General features: G+C 38.6%; 1 protein-coding gene across 3 annotated transcripts in view; it reads right to left on the minus strand.

Annotated features, from left to right (window-relative positions):
• Positions 1-26,656, minus strand: part of ZNF292 (zinc finger protein 292) — a 65,789-nt gene that overhangs the window by 19,503 nt on the left and 19,630 nt on the right. The window contains exons 1-4 of one of the 3 annotated variants that reach the window (XM_039530583.1): positions 18,440-18,610; positions 6,282-6,436; positions 5,675-5,753; positions 4,704-4,839 (exon numbers count right to left, since the gene is read on the minus strand). In XM_039530583.1, coding sequence (XP_039386517.1) covers positions 4,704-4,839; positions 5,675-5,753; positions 6,282-6,436; positions 18,440-18,517 — 448 coding nt within the window. In that variant the 5' untranslated portion in view covers positions 18,518-18,610. Of the gene's footprint in view, positions 1-4,703; positions 4,840-5,674; positions 5,754-6,281; positions 6,437-14,917; positions 15,139-18,439; positions 18,611-26,656 lie in introns of those variants that run through there. The other 2 variants (XM_039530582.1, XR_005596255.1) reach the window with 2 other exon arrangements.

Below are 26,656 nucleotides of genomic sequence, written 5' to 3' on the forward strand. Positions count from 1 at the left end.
GTCCACATAAGGGGGTTGTATCAATTTCACTAAATTAGTTTCAAAACCAATTTAGTTAAATAGATACAATTTTCTCATTTAAGGGTGAAGCCAATCTCACTTTATGTAGAATCAAAACAAAGTGCATTGAATTATGTCTTGTAGATGATAACCTAGAATTGAATATATATTATACATTCAAAGATTTATGTTAAATCTTATAGTGGGACATTTCCTTTTTAAAACAGAAGAAATGCTCCTTCAATGTCCATTTTTCAAGTATCTTATCAAAGACATTCATGTTCTTCCCAACCCACAAATGACCCAGTGACTAATTGCATTTGTTCATTTTTATCCTTGCTTTTTCACCCACAGGTCCCAATAATCCTTTAAACTGCCGTGTTTACTGTTTCAGCTAGTCTGCCTTGCATAAACATTGGAACATGTTCTGTTATCTCTGAAATATGATATAAGATGACCTCGGACTTAAAACTACACTTCTAACTCATGAGTCTTCCCTCTAATCCATATGATATTAAAATTACTATATTTAATATTTTAATGCCAAGTTTTTGGCCTTGCTCTTCCACTTACAGGCCCCAATAATCCTTTAAACTGCCGTGTTTACTGTTTCAGCTAGTCTACCGAGGCATAAATATTGGAATATTTTCTGTTATCGCTGAAATAAGATATAGGAAGGTCTCAGACTTAAGACTACACTTCTAACTCATGTGATATCTACACCCTCCTCAAGTGATATTGATATTACTACAGTTAAAATTTTAATGTTAAGCTTTATTTTGCACTTCCAAATACAGTAATTTCATTTCAATTTTGCTTATTCTGTGATCAGGATCTGAACCTGTATTAAATTAGTATATTCCAAGACAAAACTCAGTAAAGACGGAGTTAAAGGTGAGAATACACGTCAGTAATTTATGGGGGGGGAGGGAGAAATCTTAAGAGCACAGTAGTTATCAAAAAACCCAAACATCACAGACCTATTAAATTCAGAGGTTAAAATAAAAAAATATATGAATGCACGGAAGTTATTAGCTAAGGTACCATAACAACCTTAACTCTGCCCTAGGACCAATGCCTCAAGAAAAGCTAGAAAAATCCTGAATGCCCAATTTCAATGTTCATCTCTTCGTCCACAAAAACTAGCATACCTTAGCAGAATGAGAAATAGCTTACCAACATCTTGATTTATTGAAAAATACTAAGTATAATTACTCTCCACTGTTCATTAAGGTTCACAAACTACCAAAGCCTGAAGAAGATCTGACCCAGACCTGAAGAAAAGCTCTGAGTAAGTTTGAAAGCTCGTCTCTGTTACCAACAGAAGTTGCTCCAATAAAAGATTTTAACCTCGCCAACCTTGTCTCTCTAATATCCTGGGACCAACATGGCTACAACACCACTGCATACAAAATCTAGCATAGAAAGTCCAGATCATGACATTATAGCATTTACATGGGGGGTAAGGGGAAGTGAGCAGAAGCCCTGAGCCTAATGTGGACTATACCAAGGTCACTGGGACTGAGGGACCAGGGAATTCTGTGGGGTTCTGGGAACCAGGGAACCTATGGAACCTTACAGAATTTAGGAGTTTTCCATAGTCCCTTATTCAACAGGCTTCAAGAGTCAGCTTCCCATTGCTCCCTCCTGCTGATCAGATCACTGGACCTAATGCAGACGGTAGTAAGTCAGCAAGAGCCAAAGTGAACTTTTACTAGGGTCCACAGCAGCACCTGTGGATTTAAAAAAATGCCACAAGGCAAATCTTGGATTAGTAACAGAAATCAAGGTATGAAACCTATGAGAGCGAATGAAGCTGGAGAGTATGAGTCAGGTGACTTGGAGAAGCCATCTGGGAAGTCAAAAAGGCTGCAGAATTTAACAATGTCCAGGATGAAGGCTGTGGGCTTGAGAATTTTGTAGGCACTCATGCCAGGGTGAAGCAGCAGATTTCTGGTGGGCTATTGGAGCTTCTGTTGTAGCCCAGCTAACTATGCTGCGTTCTGAGAAGCACTGGGCTGTCACCTCCCTACTGTTCATTTGTAAAATACGGTAGAAGACTGTAAATACCAAAGCACTGTAGTGTCCTTTAAATAAAGTAATTCTGTAGTGTTGCTTACAGAAATAATGGATTCTATTCTCATCATTTTTCCTTGATCCCCATAACTTCTTCCTGACGTCGAAGTTGTGCCACTGCTATGGAGAAAAACGTTGCCACATATAACCCCCCATGCCACGTATAAGAGAAAGTTCCTCTAGTGATAGTTTCTCCTGTAGCCAAGAACAGATATATGAGGGGAGTGAACACTGCACTGACACAGATCCCTTTTGGGTGAAAAAAGAGCAACCTAGAAGCAAGTATCGCAGATCTTGCTACTGGTAGCTGAGGGAGTGACAGAGCCAAGTGAATAATTCATAATCATAAGTAATTTATTTTGCTAATTTAGCTTTTTACTGCTTGCTGAGTACGTGCAAGCTAATAGGTCTGTTATTAAACTACTGAAACAATATTTTTGCACTCAACTCAGTGGACTGATCATAAGTAGTTTCTTTTAGTTCATATCCAGTATTTGAGCTGTTTTGATTAGTCAAAAAAGTTGTATGTGGGCATTTCTGTTTCCTGACTAGATGGACATAGGAAATACATCCAGATAAAACACAAACGTCTATTTCCTTATATATCTGCATATGTGACTTTGAAATTTTCTTTCTGCAAATATTTGGCAAGATCTGATCATGTAAACACGTGAAGAAAAGGTTGCAAACAAAGCTAAAGAAAATGTTGAAGTCTGATTTATTTGCATTAGTTTTTTGCATTATTAGGCCAGAGCACAGCTACTGAGAGTAGTCAAAGTCCCCTTGAGCCAAGGGGTCATCAGGCTGACATGATTAAGACACGAGAGACAAGGTTGGTGAGGTCATATCTTTTATTGGACCAACTTCTGTTGGTGAGAGAGACAAGTTTTCAAGCCACACAGAGCTCTTCTTCAGGTCTGGGAAACAACTACACTGAATGGTTAAGGCACATCAGTTTCATAGCCAACAGTACATAAGAGAATGATGTGGCCGTCTTTGACGTCCTAATCTGATGGATCAGATAACTACATTTTGCAACTGGGTGAACTGGATGTGGCATTTCAGTAGGAGATCAAATGAGACTTGAACCCACAGCCTTCAGATTTGTAGTTGAGCACCATAAACGCTTAGCCACCACACCTCATGGTTAGAACAGTTGAATGGTATTTTATTTTGTGAAAAACAAATCAATATGGTTAGCCTCATTACAACTTAGTTTACACATTTGAAGAAACAAGGCAAGAGGCTTTCTTTAAAGTAAGCTCAGGACTCCAGCCTTTTAAAAATTAACTGGAGCTAGGTTCACCATTCTGTCATATCTAAGTCGTTTGGCAAATGTGCCTCTCAATCTCAAAATTGGTATCAGCATCATATTTAATCAAGATCTTTCAATTAAACCTCATATGAAGTTTCTAAGAAATGATTTGAGAGACACGTGGCAAAAAAGTATTAGAAGAATTTTCAAAATACAATAATCCCATATTTTTTTTTCAAAAAGTTCAAATCTCTCAAGAACTTCCATGAATATTCTCAAATTTAGCAACAATTCTCCTAATGCCATCGAGCACACATGCAAATCCAAAATGTAAAGAACCTTAGAGGATTTTAGAGTGGGGGACAAAATTGCTTAAATAGAAAATGAGCCTCAGTCTTAACTACAGAAAGGCTACAAGTGAACATAATAGACTAGTTTTGACTTTATAATGGGGAGAGAGAGTCAGAGAGAACATGCAAACAATACAAACACTATGTGTTATTAGCAGGTATATCATGTGAACAAAATACGAATCCCTGCCACAAAGTGTGTCTAATTTTAAAGAGACCAAGTGAATCCATCAGTGGATGTTTCCAATGTTATACCTGTCATTTAACATTTAAGAGATGAAAATTAGCATAAAATTCACTTTTCAATAAATCTGATTCACAGTGCTACCTATAACACAGTTGTAACCTATTACTGTACCAATAAATGTGAAATCCAAAAGCCTTTCTAATGGAGCTACAGCGCATATTTACAGGTTGAGTTTTTGTCTCCCAGTGTCTGAACTTCAAAAAAGGAAAAAAAAACTTTACTGCATAACCATAGCTAAAATAGGCATTGAAGAAGCAGCCAGAAAAATCCATTCACCTTAAACCTGCTCAAGGTTCTCAAATGCCATACTAATGCTTATTTAAAAAAAAAAAAAAAAAAAAAAAAGTATGTTTGTATTTCAAATAGAGTCCCAGTTCTCAGGAAAGATTCAAATCACTGAAATCACTTAAATCTGTAGTGTGTTAGTGGTTTCTTAAATGTGGTTTTTTAAGTGAGGTAATGGTTTCAGTTTTCTGTTAAACATATGGCAGTAAAAAATTATAGTTGTGTCTTTGATTTACTTACATATGGACAATTTATTTAAGTACATCCAGCTTGGCCACCTGAGTACCTACTTTTACCCTATCAGAAAAAAGCCTGGTTACAAATCCCACACAACAGACTTTATAAAGGAAATGGCAAAAGATCTTCAACTACAGCAACACTATATACAAAGCAGTAATGTTGTAGCACTATTTGTATATTTGTTAAGAAAGTGAATTCACATTAAATAATTGGAGAGGCTTATTTTTTTCTTAAGCCATTGTAAATTTACCTTTATCCTCATCCAGTGGTTCCTGGGAAAGAATACTGCACAGCACTGGATTCTTCCACACACCCTTCTCTTGAGTAAGTGTAGCTAAAAAATGCAATTCACAGCTACCGTTCTCCGTCAACTTTTCATGAGCCACCTAAAGAAAAAAGTGTTAGATCTTTCACAACGATGGCAATGACAAATGACAGAAAACCATATGCACTCATTTTTTTTTTTAAACTTAAGAGGAAAACTTCAAAAGTAAAACTTGTCCCCTTTTGTAAAACATCAATTATAAACGACGTAATACAGTAAGTAATTTCTAATCCCTATATGTAAACTATTTAAAGTTTCAGTTTAAGTACAATAAGTGTTATAATGTCCACCTTGTACATTAGTATAATTCTGATAGGCTTCAAAATAGAATTTTTTTTTTTGTATTGGGATTCTAGCACTACTATACCTATTGAACAACTGGGATGCGGTCTTTAAAATAATCAAGGTCAGCATCAGACTGCCATGAAGTAACCCTTCAGAATAACCTCTTAAATTCATTGGTAAAAATACATATTGACAGATGGCAGTCTTTTGTAATATAGTTAAATATTTACAAAAATTCAATTAGAAAAGGCTAGCTATTTCAGCAGGTCACAGAACACTGGGCTTATTAAGACGAACACACATCCTTCTTTGATCATCCCTTGAAGTATTTCTCAACAGATGGGACCAGAGATTCGTTTTGTTTTCACCCTAACAAACTTTGTCTACAAAGCTGGCATATCAACTATTTCATACAGAAAGATGTGATTGACAACTTAATTACCTAATAGCACAAATAACTTTCAGCTGAATGACTTTCTCCCACAGGAAACAAGCATAAAGTTAATTTTAATTCATGTGACTCAATGTTCCCAAGGTTCCTAAACTGTTTTTTAAAAGCTGGTGATCCCATCTTTTCTTAGTATTTTTCTTTATGTAAGAAAAACTCTCACCTGTACAAAGGCTTGAAACTCTTCCCATTGATTTTCTGGTAATTCAAGAGGCAGACAAAGTAAAAGTTCAACACAGCTTCTGAAAGTCAAATACGAGTATTAATTCACATGGCTTTGAGACTGCATTAAAAAAAAACAACACTACACCCAACATGTCTTTCAAGTGTCTAACAAAGAGCCATTATCTATTATTCTGCTTAAAATCCACAAAAATATAGCTTATTTATTAAATCTATATAAAGAATAAAAAGGGGCATCTATTCAAGGGTGTAGGTGCTTTGCCAGAAATTATAACAAATAACTATCTATACACAAATCAGATTTCCCTCACAAGTCCAACCAGTCCAGGTAAATAGATGTACCTTGCAGTGTGCCCAGGAGGTCAACAGACTCTGCCTATTTCAAACTAAGAATGGGTGCTTCTGTCAATCACAACTGAGAGAGAGTAGCAGTGGGAGAGAAGCAGTCTCCCAACTAGCAAGGTCCCAAGTCCTATGGATCAAACCCAACTCTTAAATTCAGGCCAGAAATGATCAGGTAGCCAGTGCAAATGGCTTAAAAATAAGTTATCTACACACAGTATCCAAATAATTGAAAATATACTCACAGTGCTAAGCGTTCAAGCACAAAGGCTACTTTTTCACACTCAGAGGTAAGGTAAGGTCGTGCTTTCACGTAGCTTCGGATTGCCACTGTGTATACCTGCAACAATGGCAAGGGATCTTCCGATGTCTTCCACTTTTCTGCATATTCTAGGAGTGTCTGTTTAGAAGGCAGAACATAAAGTGATCACAAAATATATTCAACAATAGTGATTCCCAGATTTATACCTTCTTCCTCCTTAGCTAGTCCATCTGTATGTTCTTGGTATGATAAGGTACTTTCCAATTAAATAATGCTTTCTTTAGGCCTTCAGCAAGAGGTTTTTATGAAAACTTATCTGGAACTCAAAATTATGCTTATCTGAAGAAATAAAAAATGATTCGACTTTGACCTTCTCCCTCTCCTCATTCTCCTCAATCCATATACTACAGTTTAGCAACATTTTAAAACTTGACTATTCAAGGCCAACATTTTAAAATGTACATGTCTAAAGCTAAACAGCAAATCCATAATTGGGAATGTATATGGGCAGCCAGATTTTTTGGGGGTGCAGAACTATGGGTCTGAAAGTTAACTTATTCAGAAGCCTAGATGGGGTGGGTATCTAAGGCAACTAAGTCTGGAAATTTTAGCCATTTCCTTACTTTCCCTACTCTGAGGGAGCTGTTTCTCAGGAGTCTGCATCCTCTCTTCTGCCCATTTACCTGTGCCATTCAACAGAAACACTGTCTGTCCTAGAAGGAAAGCTGACTTGACAACATGGATTCTAAAAATATAATGCATGAATCCCATGACATTAGCCAACCAGGATTCAAATTCACTTCCTATTTGATGCACCAGTGCCAAAAAAGAGGTAATATAACCTCTCTGCTCCTACTCAATATTTCTCTGTTTATATCCATCCATCCAAGAATTGCATTGGCCATTTTGGTTACAGTGTTGCATTGGAAGCTCCTTGTCAGCGGATTATTCACCAAGACCCACAAGCCTTCTTCAGCATCACTTCTCAGGAAAAAATCCCTGTTCCTGTCCTTACACATTTGACTTTACTGAAGCAGAGTTTGCCAGTGCCAATCTTATCAAATCAGTCCAGATTGCTCTGCATCTGTGACTTGTTCTCTACCCTACTTACTATTCTACCTATTTGTGTGTCATCTGAGAACTTTATCTTTAATGATTGTGTTTTTCCAAGTCAAATGATAAAAATATTGAATAGCACAGGGCCAAAATCCTGTCCCTGGGAGACCCCATTAGAAACTCAGCCACTCAACAATGATTCTGTATTTATAATTACATTCCGAGAAACTATAATTTAACCAATTTTGAATCTATTTCATGTCTGCTGTGTTGATTTTGTATCGTTCTAGTTTATTGATTAAAGTGTCATGCAAGAACAAGTCAAACACCTTATAGAAATCTAAATATATTACATCAAACACTATTATATTATCAATCAACTATGTAGTCTCACTAAAATAGATCAAATTAGTTTGATAAGACTTATTTCTATAAACCCATGTTAACTGGCATTAATTCTATTACCCTCCTTTAATTCTTTATCAGTCAGGTCTCGTATCAGCCATTCCATTATTTTGCTCAGGATTAAAGTCAGGCTGACATGCTTATAATTATCCAGGTCATCCCATTTACCGTTTTAAAAATACTGGCACAATATTAGCTCTCTTCCAGTGCTCTGGAACTTCTCCCATGTTTCAGGACATCTTGAAAATCAACATTACTAGCGGCAAGACCTCCGAGGTCAGCTCTTTTAAAACTCCTAGATGCAAGTGACGTGGACTGGATATTTAAAAATGTCTATCATCACCCTTAGTTCTGTTGGTGTGGGGAATGTGTTATCATAATTATATGATAGGAAAACATCATCTGCTTCCTCCCCCTGCACACAGAACAGAAATAGTTAATGAACACTTCTGCTTTTTCAGCATTATTGTTAACAATTCTACAATGCCCATGTAGTAATGGGCCAATTCCATTGTTTGTATAAAAAAAATGAAAGGAATACTTAAAAAAACTCCTTTTTATTGTCTTCAACTCTGCTGGCCAGATTTCCCTTTTAGTCCTTTACCAATTTTTCTTACCAATTTTCTATGCTTCCTAGCATCTAACCTATACTATCAATTTCCCTTTTTCCCATTTGTTTTATATTTACACACACACCCCCATCCCCTTTACACCACACTGTTATTTTAAACCAGTGTAGCCTTTTCTTTCTTTACTGGCTTTTTGGGCATCTAGTAAAATGTTCTTAAAGAGCTCCTAATTATCATTCGCAGTTTACTGTTTAAATTCTTTCTCCCAGCTCATAATCATTTTCAACTTTGTGCAATTAGTGCTTTTAAAGCACCAAGTATGTATATTACTGTTTTGACTTTATTTTGTTTGCAAATAAATTTAATCTAACCTGATTTTTAGTTCATGAGATCAATTAGTCTGTATTTGTCAATGTTTGGTCCGAAATAGACTTCCTCGTGCTGGATGATGGAGATATGAAAAAGTCATCTGCCATTTCTAGAAATTCCAAGGATGTGTGTGTACTTAAGCATGAAACCTCCAGTATATACATCATTCAGACTGAAGTTCTCCATTATAACAGATTGTTTTCCTACACATAAAGATAGATGTTCAGGGAGCTGTCCATCCTGATGTATAGTGTGATTTAGTGGTCCAAAGCAGACATCATCGAGTACTCCATGTTATGTGCAGAACATTAATCCATAAGAATATAAGATCATTTTCTTCTGAGTTATCAGTGACTCAGAGAGAAAAAAAGCAATGCCATTTTTGATAGAATGTAACTTCAGCTCCCCTTTTGCCTACTCGATCTTTCCTAAATAAGTTATAACCAGTGATTTTTAACATTCCAATCACGTGCGTCTTCCCATCAGGTTTCAGTAATACCAACTATATTGAATTTATGCTCATAAATGAGCAATTCCATTTCCTTGTTTAGTACCCAGACTCTTGGCATTGGTGTAGAGGCAAATATAGAATTTCTTCTTTTCAAGTGCCTTGATTAATTTTACTCCTGACATCTTGATTTTGTGCTAAATGAGTGCCTCTTTATTCCTCTTGCCTTTACCCACCAAACTGAAAGACTGGTAGTGGTGAGGCAGCAAGGAAAGGCTGCTGTGGTGGGGAGCTGCCAGAGCCTTTCCAAGCTGCCTCCCCTACCAGAGGCTTTCACAGACACTTGTAGCTACACATAGTATGGATGCAGCTTGCTTTTCATTGCTGCTGCCAGTAGTGTGCAGTGTAAATGTATCTTATGTCAAGATTTAAATGTTAAAAAAAATTCTACCACTACCCCAGAACACTATTTCACAAATGTAACTAGTCCCATTTTAAAGATTCCTTGATATTTAGCCTCATCTGTGAAACTATACTAGCTGTGCAGAATTAGTTTTCTGTGACCAGTGTATGAGAAACAAAATACCTTTACCCATTTTAAAGCTAGCTGGAGTTTGTGAGTAGTAGATGCCACAACCATAGGTTAGTTTTAACTTAATTTTCATTGCTTGTCAATTTGCCACTAGTTTAAAAATGATTATAGCCTTTAGAGAAATATAATTATATCAATAGATGGAATTAAATAGAGATACTAGTTAGTGCTATTGTGTAGTAGAACAGATACTCAATATCTTGAAAAGAACTGTATATAGTTACCATTGACTTCCTATTGTCTGATTTTGACATCTCCCCATTTCATCTTTGCCAGAACTGACTCCATTCTTCTGAAATTTCTTATATACTCAACCAGAATTTTTTAAAAAATAATTGGACTAAACACTAAGATTTGGCAGTTTAAAAAAGTGAAATATTTCAGAGACTTTTTTCCCAATAAAAAAATCACCACCAAAAAATGAGTTGGCCTAGAAACTCCTAATTTGGTTTGTCAACTGAACAAGTTTTTGGAAGGTTGGGTTTGCAAGTTATTCATTCACACCATGAGTAGTTCCATTGATTATAGTGGGACTATTCACTAGAGTAAAGTCAGGCACATGTGTAAGCATCTGCAGGATGAGGGCCTTATCTAGGAGTTTATTATCTGAGAATTGCAAGCTCTATGCAGGCTAATTGGATCATACCACCCTTATACCAGAGCATCTCCTGTGTATTTAAAAATAGAAATATGAGACTTCCTTGCCAACCTGGAGGAGAAACAGGTTTATTGTTTAGGTTTTTTTGTTTTATTTGCTTGTTTATATTTAAGAGAGAGTGGGTGTACTGTGTGTTTTAAAATAAATCTAAAATACTAATCATTTTTCATAAGTAATGACTATCTAAATGAAGTTTTATGCTTGGGACATACTGTGACCTACAACCTAAAGACTTCATCCTCTCTGAATTTGTCTAGACTTGGATTTAAAAGTGTGCTAGAACATGTTAACTTTAAAAAAATCTTGTGTACACAAAGCAGACAAGTGAAAACTTAAGCTCCTCCCAAACTTTAATTTGACTAGTTAAAAATCTACACTACCCTGTCTACATTAGGCTTTTAGAAGGTGTTAGCTAGCTAACGTGTTCTAGCAATATACTGTTACATTCTAGGTTGGACAGCCTATTAAGCTCTGTCTCCACTAATGTGAAAAGCCTATTTAAAACTGTTTTTCAAGTAAGGGCTCATCCATACTACAAACAGAACCAGGAAACTGTTTTCAACACAGCTCTCCTCATCCAGTGACAATATGGTTGCAATTTGTATTAGGACAAGACCTTAGCTAGGCTAAAGATAACCCTGCCAAACATACAGTTATCGTCCCATCTATACTATAAACTGCAGTGTTATTTTTTTTTAAAGGTGATGGGAATAATTGCATTGAAATTTATGACCTTGGCTATTTCAAGTGTAGCATAAAATGGCCCTAGAACAATTTAACAGTTTGAAGCACTTGCGTGAATAGGGCTAAACTATGCTGCTTAACCTAGAGCCCTACCATGCTAGGGGACCAAAACTGTTAAGAACTGTTCTAACTCGAACAGAGTTTTAAATGTAGGTTCCCTAACACTGGCAATAAAGACCCGTAAAGACTAAGTCTTAGTGTTCTTCCACAATTTATTTAAAAGGGAATGAAAAATGTAATTTCTACTCTGCCTGCAGTAGTAGAGATTCATTGCTCCAGGATGTGGCATTTCCCCACTAGAAGAGTGAAACTGAATTGGACTGTATCTGTTCCACTCTACTGCTGCTATTTTGGAGAGCTGTACGGTTGTGGAAGCACTACTGGACACAGTATGATAGGCACAACGAGAGAGCTGGAGAGTAAAAAAGCAGAAGGGAAGAGAGAAAGGCTAACTAAGCAGGAGGGAGGAGCCAGGCAAGATGATACAATTGTAATTAACATCCATTTGGGGGTCTGAATTTAGTCCTTGGATAGTTTTATGACCAACATGGCTATGCCTACTAATATTGGAATAACCAAAGCTCACACTTCAACATCTTGAAAGAAGCAGAATTCAGGAAAGGAATCTTTTCTTCCTCTTCCCAACCACCCTCATGTAACCAAAAACAAGTGGTCAGATGCACTATGGTTTTTGATTGGCTTTGCTGTAACCGATCTGTTTAAATATTTTTTAGAGGTAACATATCAGCTCATAATGACAAATGGTTTGGAAATGCAAACCATATGTCCCTCATTCCTTGAGCCAACAGACAGCAGTGTTTGGGGGAGAGGGAGGAAGGGAACCACCACTGGAGTTTTTCACTCTCTACCTGGAAATAGAAGTAGTATTAATAGGCTACAGTATAAGAGGGGGCTTAACCTCTAGCAGCCCTCCAAAAATAGGATACTGCCATATTGGCCTCTGAGAACTGACAAGTCTTGCAGAATTAACTACCTTCCTTTTACTAGATATGTTGGTCTCTCCAAGTTAATGGTGAAGCACAAAAATGAGATGCTACAAGATACCTTGGACAAGCAGCAGCATTACTGTTCCCGTCTGTGAATACAGGACTTGTCATTGTGGCACCTTTCACAGCGAATTAGGTTCTTATTAAAACATTTTTTCTTAAAAATTATAATGACAATGCATTTTATTCTTGAGAATGTCACTGAAGGAAAAATGTTTACTCTAATGTGCCTTTTCTTTTATCCTTCTGCACTGGAACTAACAAGCACATTCTGAGCAACACTATACCTTTCAGTCCCAAGTTAACATCACCATTTTGCGTGTTTTATTATCTGCTGAATGAAGCAATAATCTTCAGAAAGTCAAGACTATTTTTAAAGTTATGAATGGTGGAACAAAGGACTGGCGACTTTATGAAGTAAAAGGGGACAAAATGGTGTTTAAGTTCAACATAGTTAATTTTGCACATTTTCTTAAATTGATTTATTTTTAAGAATTACATGCTACACAAGACTTTTCCTTAGATATAATGGTACATGATATACTGTACCAGGTCCATCAAATTAGTGATGGATATTTAAAGATGGGATTGTCAAAATGGACTTTGAATTTCCTCTTATTAGTTCATAGAATTCTCCTTTTATACGAAAGGAAATATTTTCATGGAAGCTAATAGGGCATGTACTATCTATAGTAATGGGGTGAAAAAGTGAATTCTGAATTTACTTATGCAGCATTTAACAAGTTACACACACACACACACACACACACAGCAGAATGGCTACGGGCTAAGCAAGGTGATATTTAGACATGTTTTGGTTCATATGTTGGGAAAGCTCTGATGTATTTATAAATTAAATAATTTCCTCAACTGCTTTTCTCAGGCATGTAATTACATATTTAGGAAGCATACCATATTCATTAAAGACACTTATGAAACTTCATGGATAAAGTTACTCATATAGCATAACTGACATTTAAATCTAGACCTGACATTTATCCTGGACCTTTAATTTGAATTAGTTTTTCAAAACAGAGTATTTTATAGACCTAATTCACTCCCCTCCCCCTTTAAGAACTAATTCATTTGGGCTACACAAGTAAAAACACACAAATGAAAAAAAATGATACAGATTCAAAAACTGAGAAATGTCAAGGCTAATGTTTATTTTTATTCAAATTAAAAAAACACGAAGTTTCAACTGAGTGTTTTACAATATTATGTTGGAAAATGGTGGGGGGGGAGAGGATGGGCATTACTGAAAATGCCTGCATATCTTTTGTGTAAAAAAACAAAACAAAACAAAAAAAAACCCCTAACTGTATTGACAATGATATATTATCACTGATTAATAAAACAAGCACAAACTGGGGTTGTGGAATTAAATTTCAGATGCTATACAGAGGTTTAGTAGAAGTTGATCAAACCAGCTCCCTTTTCTTGGTATAAAATGGAAACAAGAATAAAAATGTATTCATCAGTAAACTGAGGTCAGGTATAAACTACAGACCTATATCGGTATAACTGTCACTCAGGGGTGTGAAAAATCCACACCCAAGCCACATAGTTATACCAACATAACCCCCCCATGTAGACTGCGATATGTTGACAGGAGAGTTTCTCCCATTGACATAATCCATCTCCCTGAGAGGTGCTAGCTCTTTTGATGTGAGAAACTATCCCATCGACTTAGGGCTTGTCTACACTACCCACCGGATCGGCAGGCAGCGACTGATCCAGCGGGGGTTTATATATCGCTGAGCACTCTCCTGTTGACTCTGGTACTCCACCAGAAGAAGCGTAAGCAGAATCGACAGGAGAGCATCAGCTGTTGACTTACCTCAGCGAAGACACCGTGGTAAGGAGATCTAAGTACATCGACTTCAGCTACGCTATTCACGTAGCTGAAGTTGTGTATCTTAGATAGACCTCGCGTGGTAGTATAGACAAGCCCTTAGTAGCGTCTTCATTAAAGTACTACAATGGTACAGCTTTGCTTTTGTAGCACTGTACATGAAGGCAAGCCCCAAGTTGCCCTAATTCTCAAAATAAGTATGAGAGAAAAATGTGAGATCTGGTAAATTCACTGTGGTTTGCTCAGTGACGCACATCTCTCTCTCTTCTCCCTCACTCACTGTGAAACTATCATTACGTTTACTAACCTGCTAAAAGTGTCCAGCATTATTTACGTCTAGTACTGCCCAAGTTAACACACTGCAATGCTTTCCATGCATCAGTCTCAAACTATCAAATACTGCATGCCAAATATATTAGCAATATTTCTTTGACCTTACAGCCACACTTTTGAAATCTAGATATGCTTGGTAAAGCCCATCTAAATGACTGATGTCTACCTTGCATATATGACAATGAGGAGATGGGCTTTTGTTTCCACCCATCAAGTCTCATGCAGATACCCTCCTCTCCCTAAGAAGGATAGGCTTTTCACCAGCCAAGGTATCATGGTTAGAGTACGGGTACATTTTTGCTGAATGTGGGATTAAACAGCATTTTATTTCAGCTATACAACTTGTGAAAGGAAAAATACTAGGATACAGCAAGTAGATTTACATTGTGTAACTGACAAGTGTTGCATGTATGAACTTAACTACAGAAAATGAATCTTTAAACAGATATTCCTGAACATTCTCTGCATTTATCTACTGCAGGCTTTGAGTAAATCAGAATGTTTACATGAAGGCTTGAAGGGATAAACAAGATCAATTGTAGGATGTATAGCTGGAAGAGGATTAGGCTCATGAGATCTGTAGTGCTTTTCCACTTTCAAAAGTTGTTTATTAGAAAGCACAGAATACAGATCAACACTATTTGCTCAAAATTACAGTGCTGCAGTAGTGAAGTTGTCCTTAAGGTCAAAAGCACCATTCCATACTAAAACTCTCTTTTCAGTTATTTCCCCCCCTCCCCCTCCTTTGGGGCTGAAATTTCTTATGCTTTGCCTCAGTCCAGAAGATGTGAAGATGTTTGTTGGCTGCAAAAACAAAACAGATTAATTTGGCCACTTGAGTTAATAAACTATAAAGAAACCACAAACATGTATTATACTTTAATAGTTAATGCCTTTTGTGAATTCAGACAAAACAAAACCATTTTGTATAAACATGGTATATATGTTATATTTAAGAAATATAATCACTATACTTTTCAGATGTGAAAATCAGAAACTGGACTGAATATGGAGTGTCTAATTTTCTGCAACAATTCAAGCAGAGATCCTCCATATCCATCAGCCTCCCCCTGCCCCACTTTTGTACACTGAAATCAGATTACCAAGTGGCAAACTGGGAAGGCGTATCTAATGGATCCTGCAGGGTCAGTCCTGGGTCCAGTACCGTTCAATAATTTAATTAATGACTTGGATAACAGAGTGGCGGATATGCATATAAAATTTGCAGATGACACCAAGCTGGGAGGGTTGCTAGCACTCTGGAGGACAGGATTAGATCCAAAACAACCCTGGCAAAATGGAGAATTGGGCTGAGTTCAACAAGATTAAATTCAATAAAGATAAGTGCAAAGTACTTATCTTTAGTTAGGAGGGGGAAAAAAAGAATCAAATGTACAACTACAAAATGGGGAGTAACTGGCTAGAAAGTAGTACCGCTGAAAAGAACCTGGGGGTTATAGTGGATCACAAATTAAGTCAATGTTGATAAACGCAAAGTAATGTACGTTGGAAAACATAATCCCAACTATACATATAAAATGATGGGATCTAAATTAGCTGTTACCACTCAAAGCGATCTTGGAGTCATTGTGTATAGTTCTCTGAAAACATCCACTCAATGTGCAGAGGCAGTCAAAAAAGCAAACAGAATGTTGGGACTCATTAAGAAAGGGATAGATAATAAGACAGAAAATATCATATTGCCTCTATATAAATCCATGGTACACCCACATCTTGAATACTGAGTGCAGATGTGGTCGCCCCATCTCAAAAATAAAAATAATAATAATAATAAAAAAGATATTGGAATTGGAAAAGGTTCCAAAAAGGGCAACAAAAATTATTAGGGGTATGGAATGGCTTCCATATAAGGAGAGATTAATAAGACTGGGACTATTCAGCATGGAAAAGAGACGACTATGGATGGATAAGATTGGGATCTATAAAATCATGACTGGTGTGGGGCAAGTAAATAAGGAAGTGTTATGAGAAGGAATACATAACACAAGAATTAGGGTCACCAAATGAAATTAATAGGCAGCAGGTCTGAAACAAACAAAAGGAAGTATTTTTTTCCACACAACCGCAGTCTGTCCGAGGAACTGTTTGCCAGAGGACGTTGTGAAGGCCAAGACTGTAACAAGGTTCAAAAAAGAACTAGATACGTTCATGGAGGATAGATCCATCAATGGCTATTAGCCAGGACGGGGAGGGATGGTGTCCCTAGCCTATGTTTGCCAGAAGCTGGGAATGAGCGACAGGGATGGATCACTTGATGATTACCTGTTCTATTCATTCCCTCTGGGGCACCTGGCATTAACCACTGTCAGAAGACAAGCCCACGAAAGCGTATGCTCAAATAAATTTGTTAGTCTCTAAGGCCTGGTCTACACTAAGAAGGGGGGGGGGGGTCGAACTAGGGTACGCAAATTCAGCTACGTGAATAGCGTAGCTGAATTCGAAGTACCCTAGTTCGACCTACTCACCCATCCAGACGCGGCGGGGTCGAACTCCGCAGCTCCCCCGTCGACTCCGCCACCGCCGTTTGCAGTGGTGGAGTACCGGAGTCAACCGCAGTGCTTCCGGAGTTCGAACTATCGCGTTTAGATCAGACGTGATAGTTCGAACTCCGAGAAGTTGAACTCACCGTGTCGACCCGGAAGGTAAGTGTAAACCTACCCTAAGGTGCCACAAGTATTCCTGTTCTTTTTGCGGATACAGACTAACACGGCTGTTACTCTGAAACCTGTCAGAACACAGGATACTGGGCTAGATGGACCTTTGGTCTGACCCAGTATGATTGCTCTTATGTTCTAAGTTTTGTAATGCACTCTAATCTTTATATTGCAAATCTTTTGGATACTACTACTGAAGGAAGAGCCAATTACAACAGACAAGACCAGTGATGCTAAAGGAGATAACTAATGTCTATTTAAAATCCCAAACATAAAAGCTTAAGTCTGTTATTCAGTAACACAGAAAAGAGTTAGTGCTAAATTTGAGCTCTCTCCACTTATTTTTATTTCATCTACTTTATGGAAATTGTTTCAGCTGTAGAGGTCAGTTAGTTTCCGCCTCTTCCATGGGTCTTTCACAAAGCAAAAGAGGAAAGAAAACATTTTCAAGACAAGAATGCAGTTATAAAAGTTATAAATTGGCAGGGGACATGTAGTTCCTGAAAGAATATTTAGCTCATGCTTAAACATTGTCCAGATTTCAAACTATGACTCTAAGGCTTTAAAAGCTCCTTGCTAGTACAGTAGTTCTTAAGAAAACACCACCTCACCCACCCACCCGTGCTTGGAAATTTAAGGTTAAGGTTGTATTTTCTTTATTTAATATTTCTGTATCTATTATACACTTGAGAAAATTAGGAAGTATAGAAATGAACAATTAAGGTCACCCCACAAACCATAACTATGTTCTGATGCATTCCCAAACTCTCACAACATCTACCTGCCTCTTATCTGTGTTTAAGATAGTTATGTTTTTATAAGGACTTTAAGAAGTTGTCAGCCTCTGGCTAAATTCACTTTATTTGCCTTTACTGCCTGTGGAGTCAAGTAACTCTAGGAAACAGGCATTTGTTATAATTTTTCCACACGCACACGATTCTTCACCAGCCTTTGCTGCTGTGTAAAAGCTACTATTTTTGATCCAGTCCTTAAGAGGATCATACACATATACCTACTAATAGTATGCAGGGCCACATTAAGATAAGGCATTATATGACTGTGCCTAGATCACCAGGTCTTAAGTCACATGACTTTGGAAACTCAGCTTTCATTTAAAAAGTGTCTATCCCTCATGGTTGCAAAGTAAAACCCAAAACCATGATCCACATCTAAATGATGCAGTGGTGTCTGCTATAGTAGACAGCCTAGAAACAATAGTTTCAACTACCTCATGCAGCTAAGTAAGTATTAAATTCCAAGCCCCACTGCTTTGGGAGGCACCATCTACCCTATCCCAAGAAGGGGACTCTGGATGCAGCAGATAGGGAAGGAATGCAGCGGGGACAGCCCATCATCCCAAACAGATAACATCCCAGCTTCTGGGGTAAATACTGTGCCTGTTCCTCCTCTGCCCCCACCGCCAGACCTACCTCTCTAGGTGGGAGAACGCTCCTGCTTGCTCCCATTTGGGGGTGGAGGGGAAGACATGACAGACACCATGCCATCATTCATGAGTGGAGAAAGCAGCCCTATACTACTGCCCCTGCCTCTTTGCCACCTCTACACTAGGGACAAGGCCATGATACAGGGGCAGAGGTGGAGACACAGAGGGCCTGATGTCATAATATGTATGGGGCTTGACAATGGTTAGGCTGTTGAGATCACTGCCTATCATGCTGAGCAACACTGTTTCATTGTTTCACTGTACTCCTCCATCTCTATTCATCTGTTGTGTCTTTTCTTAGATTGCAAACTTTCAGGATTAGAGACAGTTTTTTTTGTTCTGTGTAGCACCTAAGCACAATAGTGTCCTAGTCCATGACTAGGGCTCCTAGGAATTACAGTGGCACAAATAATAATACACTTTAATCCAGCTTCATACCATCAGAGCACTTTGACAATTTAAACCCCATATACTTTGGAAAATTATCCAAAATGTCTGTCCTAAATGTGATCACTTGTTAAAGAGATTTTAAAGTCGTCTTCCACTTCCACAGCTTGTCCATGACCTTGAAGGAGTTTTCTGTAGCAGAGTAACAGGAGGTAATTCAAGTACTATAGTAATGTAAAACAAAAGCCTGGATGCACTGATCAAAAACATCCTACACATATGGTGGTGTAGAAAAGGTGTATAATTACCAATTTTGGTACAAAGACACTTTGCACTACCAGATCATTATGAAAGAACAGTTGCCCTTGAGTCTGAATACAAATTTTTAAGCTCTCCATTTGGACTTCTTGTTCTACTTGTGTTTTCTTCTTATTTTGTCTTTATAAAGTCCTTAAATGTTAAATGGAGGAACAGGCACAGAACTTTTCTGGATTTTGAAATGGAAGTACTTACGCCCCCAATTCTTATCCTTCACTATATTCTTCCATCTGTCCCACATGTATTTCTAATACAGAAATAGTTTATCACAGTTCAAATAAATGGAGAAGGAACAGGCTATCCAGTCTCTTCTCCTCCTCTCCTTTGTCCAGGTGACACAGTTCCTCTTCTTCTGGTAATGAAATAACTCTTTGTTTTTTATTTTTTTAGTACGTGATTTTTCTGGCGTGTTTCCAGTTAGGAAGCTGAAGAAGATACTGATAGAGGCTTCTCTTTTGATTTATACCATCCTGTTGAGTGGTGACAGCTTTGGAGAATGATTCCTCCTCCTTGGTGATGGATGAGTCTGCATAAAAGCTCTGATTTGGAATTCAAAATTATCTCCCCTCCTCCACCCTCACTTTGTTTCAAGTTTATGGAACTGGTTAGCTTTTTACACTTATTAGTTGGAATTCAGAGAGGTGGCTATTAGCTTTATTTATATTTTCCTTGTCGGCTTTTTTATTTTTGCAATTTTTGTTCTTTACCATCTCTCAACACACAAACATATGTGAATACTCATTAAGGAATAATGCCTTCAAAAACTTGAAACAATTTTAATTCATACTGTTACAAATTATTGAAATCTACATACTGGCTATGCAGAAAAAAACAATTTATCTTCTTCAACATGCACTGTGTGCATCTCCAAAGCCATCTGTATTTAATACATTTCTGGAGATCGGCACTTGATGTTTGTTCCAAAACAGTAACAAAAAAGAATTATTGTCCATACACATTACATTTATAGCTATTTCTGAATCAAAACTTAGACTGGCTGATGAAAACCAGTAACAGTTTCATGCATCCTAAAATTAATTCTCTCTCTCTCTTTCCCTTTGTTTCTTTTTCCAAGGGTCTGCTGAGATGTCACTTTCTCTTCACTCCCACCCTCCTCTAAGGCAGTGGTCCCCAAACTGTGGGGCATGTGCCACTCTAGGGATGCGTGGCGGGACCTGGGCCAGCCTCTGCTCGGGAGACAGGGAGGGTGCACCACCCAACCTTGCTCCATTCCCAGGCCCCGGACACCAGCCCCCAGATCATGGCTCCGGCCCAGGCTCTGGGTGGGTGGGTGGGTGGGGGTGTGTGTGCGCGCATGCATGAGCAGACAGGTTCCATGATGGTAAGGGGGGGAAGCGTCAGAAAAAGTTTGGGGACCACTGCTCTAATGTCTTGGTTTCTGATTCCCTTCTCTAGCTAAGGAAAACAGGTTGCTGCTTCTCCTCCCAGGGACCATGTGTGTATTGCCTCAACTCCTCCTCCAGGCACTGCTGGCACTTGGCACTGAACTCTGCAGTGTTATCATTGCATCACTAGACCAAAAAACATTTGTACTCTTTTCTGCGTATCTGCTCCCTCAGTATTTCTACACTCTCTGTAGAATCTTGTATTGCTACTGCTGCCCCAGCAAACTGAAATATATCAAAAAATGTAACTTTCACCCTACTTCTTCTGGGGCAGTAGTTCTCAATCAGGGGTATGTGTACCCCTGGGAGTACGCAGAGGTCTTCCGGGGATACTCAACTCATTTAGATGAGTGTTTCTCAACCTGGGGGTTGCATCTCCCACAGAGGTTGTGGGACTGGTTTAGGTGGTGACAACCGGAGGGCTGGCATTAGGACGTAGTAAGCATGGCAACTGCCTGGGCCCTATGCCACAAGGGTCCCCCGCGACGCTAAGGTACATGCTTCAGTCCTGGCTGGTAAAGCTCGGGCTTCAGACAAGGATCACAAGTGAAAAACAGGCTCAAGTATCACACTGAAGTGTAAGCACAATATATTCCAATCGATTTTATAATTATATGGCAAAAATGAGAAAGCAATTTTTCAGCAATAATGTGCTGTGACACTTTTGTATTTTTATGTCTGATTTTCTAAGAAAGTAGTTTTTAAGTGAGATGAAACTGCGGGTATGCGAGACAAATCAGACTACTGAAAGAGGTACAGTAGTCTGGAAAGGCTGAGAACCATTGTTCTAGGGAAGCGACAGGTGGAATTGGTCCATAATTGATTATTTTCAAAAGTGCAGGACCTAGGGAATGGAGATAAAAATGGTCAGTAGAAAAATGTGGTATACCTATTACCCTTTGCTAAATTTAAATGCTTAAGGCTAGCGTATTGAAGATTTCCTCATAGGTTTCTGGGGACTAACTCTTAAAGAACAAGGAATCACTCTTATATGCCTCAGGCTTTCGGAGAAGACTTTTGTTTTGGAAGGGTCAGCTTTAAAATGTTATAAATTAATGCAAACAGACAACTAAAATCTCTCCATGCTTTTCTACTCTAACAAAAACTGTTTAAAGAACCATTATTTGTCAAAATCGCATAGAAGTATAAGTTTTCTACAGCAGAGACTACAGAAAATTTCAAATGAACCTTTTCAAAAGTCACAGCAAACTTCAAGTTATAGTCCCCCTTCCCCAACTGCTATAGAGCAAGAGAGAGAAAAAAAAATCAATCAATCTAAGCAGCGTACAAGCTACAACAAACATTTTAAAACTCTAATTCACGATGGTTTTGTAGACCTTTTCATCCCTGTTAAATATAAATCCTGATGTAATCTTAACTGTGGTGGTGCTTTTGTCTCACCGTATCACATCAGGGCCAAGGGTAGAGATAGTGGTGTAAATTGGGGTTACTTGGTCAAAGGGTCCCTCTGACACAGCCTCCCTAATGAGGAGCTGATTTTAATAATCAAAGTGCTCTAATACCCACCCGAATAGAGAAACATTCTTGAAAACTGGTACGCCACAAGAGCAGCTAGTTTGTGGTGAAAATTTGGGATTATTTGGTCAAGGGGTTCCCAGATATACAGCCATTTAAAGTGAGCTGCTTATAACTATCAGACTAACAATGTTTTTGGTGCAAAGCTACAGAAAATCTAAGACTCTGACCCTGATGAAATGTAAAGTATGGACTGTCCCCATGATCAGACACTGAATAGTGTCAAGGATCAGTTTAGAAGCATTTCGAAAGTTATTGCACTCTAAAAGCTTTAGGACTTCAACTTATAGACAATTTGCAATGGTTAAGAGTTATTGTTTCCTCAGGAACTTCTTGGCAAGTAATGCACTCAGACTCTGGCTTAGAGGACTAAGCATTGCCCCTTGAACACAAGGCCCATGAGTTTGACTCTCCTCCTCTGGAGTTTTCGGTTCAGCACACACCCACTTTTAGCTTTGTGTCTGTGGCTACAATGGTGATCACTGTGCAATTCTTTATATTGCAAACACATGCACTAATATGCTATAATATGAACCAGACCTGAAATAAACACAAAAGCTATGACTGTATGAAAGTAATTATTGTTCCGGTCACTGTAGAAAGTGATCAAATTAGTCAAACATCATGGCTGAGCACTGCGACTAATCAGCATAAATGCCCTGTCAATGCTATCTGTAAAGGAGGCTGACCAGGAAAAAAATTAGTACAGGTAATGTGCTTACACCATAGAGGAAGAGACATCATCTTTGGAGCAAGTGTAAGCTATCTCCAAAATAGCAGTGAGATATTTACTTCAGAAGTATTGTCAGCCACATAACTAAAATTGTTACAAGTCTGACATTTTGTTCACACACCCTGAAATTATAGCGCTTCAAAAGGTGAAATTGACAGGTGTGAACCCTTGGTTTGTGTAGACTGGAAGAATTACTGTAAGAAGTTGTAATTTGTTTTCTGTGCTTATTTTTCCTTGATAAACATAAGTTGCTGTTTTGACTGATGACATTACCCTGGAACCACCTGCCAATGTCAACCTTATGCCAGTCCTTAGAATGGGCCTCTCTATTGGTATGTTTCCTGATGCTCAGCAATCCCTTCAACTTTCTGAGAGTCACAACCTGCTTTTTTTGATCATACTCAGTACCACTATTCAATAAGAGCATGATTACAATACCCAAATGCTGTCTTTAACAATAATTAACAGGGAAGATTATTGTCCTTGATAATGGTTTTAAGGTAAAAATCTGAATACATATGTAGATTTTAGAGCGCTCTGAAATATCAGCTGTTAAAACCAGAAATTCTCTCAGGGTAAAACTTCCAGAAGATGCTCCCACAGAATGCAGCAGACAGCTACTAATGTATACAATACACATTCTCAGAAAGCTGCCAAGGAAAAGGACTCAAGCTCACAGTACCTGGGTGCTGCTTGGTTTCAATAACCACAGCATGTTACCTTGAACCACTCACTTTGATGTAAGGCTGCCTGCAAACATTCTGGCACACAACAAGGCCCCAGTCATGCTGCACATACACAAATAAATGACACTCTGCCTTGTCAATTTGGCTGGATCCACACTGTAGACTCAACTTTTACCCTGGACAACTTTTAAAATATTGCTTCCCTGCAGTGGATGATGGACATTAGCAGAGACCAATCCTGGGGGGGCAGATAGCAGTTTGAGGAGGATAAGAACAATAGATCAAACCCTCAGACCTGTGCAAAAAAACCCCAAATTGTAGAACTATAAAATTCTGACATCAGTTTTTTTTTTGTTTGTTTTTTAAATGGGGTTGTATCTTGAGAACCTCTTGCTCAAATGACCTCAAATTTGGACCACTACTTTGGACCCCGACCCATGAGGTACAGCAATTTTCATCTCAACCTTAACTATAATGTTGCTACCTCTCCACTATCAGTGCACCCAGTTCACTTTAAAGAGCATAGAAAGGAGGTGTGTTTCTACTTCTCTTTCTGGGGTACACATCTCAACCTTACACTTGAACAGTATGCTTCTCTCTACAACTTCAACTGAATCCCCTTTAATTTTATTTCCCTTTTTACCCTCATCTCCCACAGTACTATTCTCTAGTCCAAATGTGAAATGGACCAGTTTCATTCTGTTACTTCTACTGCGGCCACACTATGTGCGATGGTAATCATTTGATGCCTGGAAGAGATGAAAAGTAGAAGGAAGAAAGAAGAAGCAAAGATATTCAAAATTTCTATTCTCTCTCCATCCTGCCGCAACAGCCTCCATTAAACAGAGTAAGACAGCACTCATAAATCCACTGCTCCTGCAATCCTTGCTAGGGATAGGCTGCATAAGGCTAATTAGGCCTGGTCGACACAAAAACTGCACCGCTTTAACTAAAGTCTGTTACAATTTCCCGTGGCAAAAATCCAAAGGCCTGGGCAAGAAGAAACCAGGTTCTATGCTTATACTCTCACTGTCCACTATCCAGCAGGAAGGGGTTTTGTGGAAGCATCACAAGAAGCCTGATATTGGGAAGAAAGAACACCACCTCGTAATTTGATTAACTGGCAGCACTGTGATCTCTGGAGAAAGTTACCCTTTACACAGAACCCTTTTAGCTGCAGGGATGTCTGCCATGATAAAGGTTTTAAAAGTGTTAGTGGTAAGCAAGGAACAATCCCAGGGGAAACCCTTCCCCCAAAAGTAAATAAAAAATGCAAATGGATAAAAACCATAAACTATAAAAAAAAAGTTGACGCTCCACCTTTAACTCATACAGTAGTAACACCCCCCCCAAAAAACAAAAAACAAAAACAAAACACACATACCTGCTGGTGCAGTTTCAAATAGATGAAACTATTAGGTCTTTTAACACTAAAAAGAAACAGTACCGCTTATTTACCTACTCTTGAATAAAGATACATTTTAACACCAATGAAAAAGGGCTTCAACATTTTGCAACCAATACAATTTGTTTTCTCAGGGCTGGTCCACACCACAGACAGCTTACATTGACCTAATTACCTCACTGTTTACACTATAGTCTTCCTCCTGCCAATGGTAGTGCCCTACTACACCAACAACTCCACCTCCATGAGAGGCATAAAAATTATCTTGGTGTAGTTAGGGCCACGCACTGTCTGTGTAGACACTGTTTAGTTACAATGGCTGTTTGATCTTGTCAATTTCATGTTAGGAGCCATGACAAGAGTTTTATTTTTCATAGTGCCTTTCATAAAACTCACAGAACACTTAAGATTTGTGGAAGAAACTACAGGTAAAGACGGGGAAGCAAAGTCAATGAGAATAATCATTAACTCCTCTCTCCTGGCTCTTCCCAGAAAATAAAGAATAGCAGTTCTCTAGCTTTGTTTGATGGTAATCCTCATAAATCTGTCCACCTGCCCTAGTTACTGTGCATATTCACTAGCTAGATTTTCATTTCAATAGTTCCAGAAGATATAACAGCAGACTAATGGTCTAGCTTCAAACATCTCCAAAAAGGAATTACAATCCTAAGGATTTGGTGATCTCACTTTGATGCCTGGCAACTACTTAAATCAGTCACAAAATAAATTCTCTCTGCAGAAGAAACACAAGATTGCTATGGCAGATATGTTCCATGTCATGACTGCGGTAACAGACAGCGGCATAAGGATGTTTGTGCAGATGCTGTGCAACCAACCACCTGGCTCAAGAAAATGATTAATGCTCATGACGGTTATTAAACAATTCACAGCTAAAGTTTTAAATTCCATACAAAAGACTACACTGGAAACACTAAGGCTCTGATCCTGCAAATGCTTATACACAGCTCAACCTGAAGCAGCGGGAAGAGTCATGTTCATGTGTCTTACGTAGTTGTATCATCTTTTTCTGTAAGAGAGCATCCCACAACCATTAACATGTTTATCCTCACATCATCCCTTTATGGTGGTACTATTATCCTCATTTTTCAGATGGGGAACTAAGGTACAGGGAGACTAAAGGTATGTCTACACCTCAAATTAAGTGAAACAGTAGCAAAAGTAGGCTCACTACACTAGTTTTAACATAGCTAGCACAGGTAAATATAACAATAAAGACCTATCAGCATGAGCTGATTCTGCAGTACAAGCCCACCAGGATATGACTCTGGTTATGACTCTGGTTGCTAGCCCACGCTGATGCCCATGCTGCCACAGTTTCACTACTACGGTTATCCACGCCAGCTAGATTAAAATGAGCACAGGTATGCCTATCTGCATTACAATTACAATTTAGTTTGCAGTGGAAACACCCTGTCCTGGTCTGAACCCTCACTTGAAACTGGGCGGTTTCAAAGTGAGGACCAGCATGTCTTCCCCCCACCCCAAAATCCTAGGGTAGGTCTCCCCTTCGGCTGCCACCACCCGGTCAATTCCGTGGGCCGGGACACCCCTGTTTCCCCCCTTGGGAACACAGATCAATTCACAGAGGAGGAACCTTCCCCCTCCCCCCTCTTCCCTCTCTCCAGCCTGCTCCGGAGACAGAGAAGCCTGGATTCAAACGCCTTGAATCTCTACACACAGAGAAGCTGCCCACTTCCCCCTCCCCTTCCCC

Source organism: Mauremys reevesii, linkage group 3, assembly GCF_016161935.1.
Source record: "Mauremys reevesii isolate NIE-2019 linkage group 3, ASM1616193v1, whole genome shotgun sequence".
NCBI lineage: Eukaryota > Metazoa > Chordata > Testudines > Geoemydidae > Mauremys > Mauremys reevesii.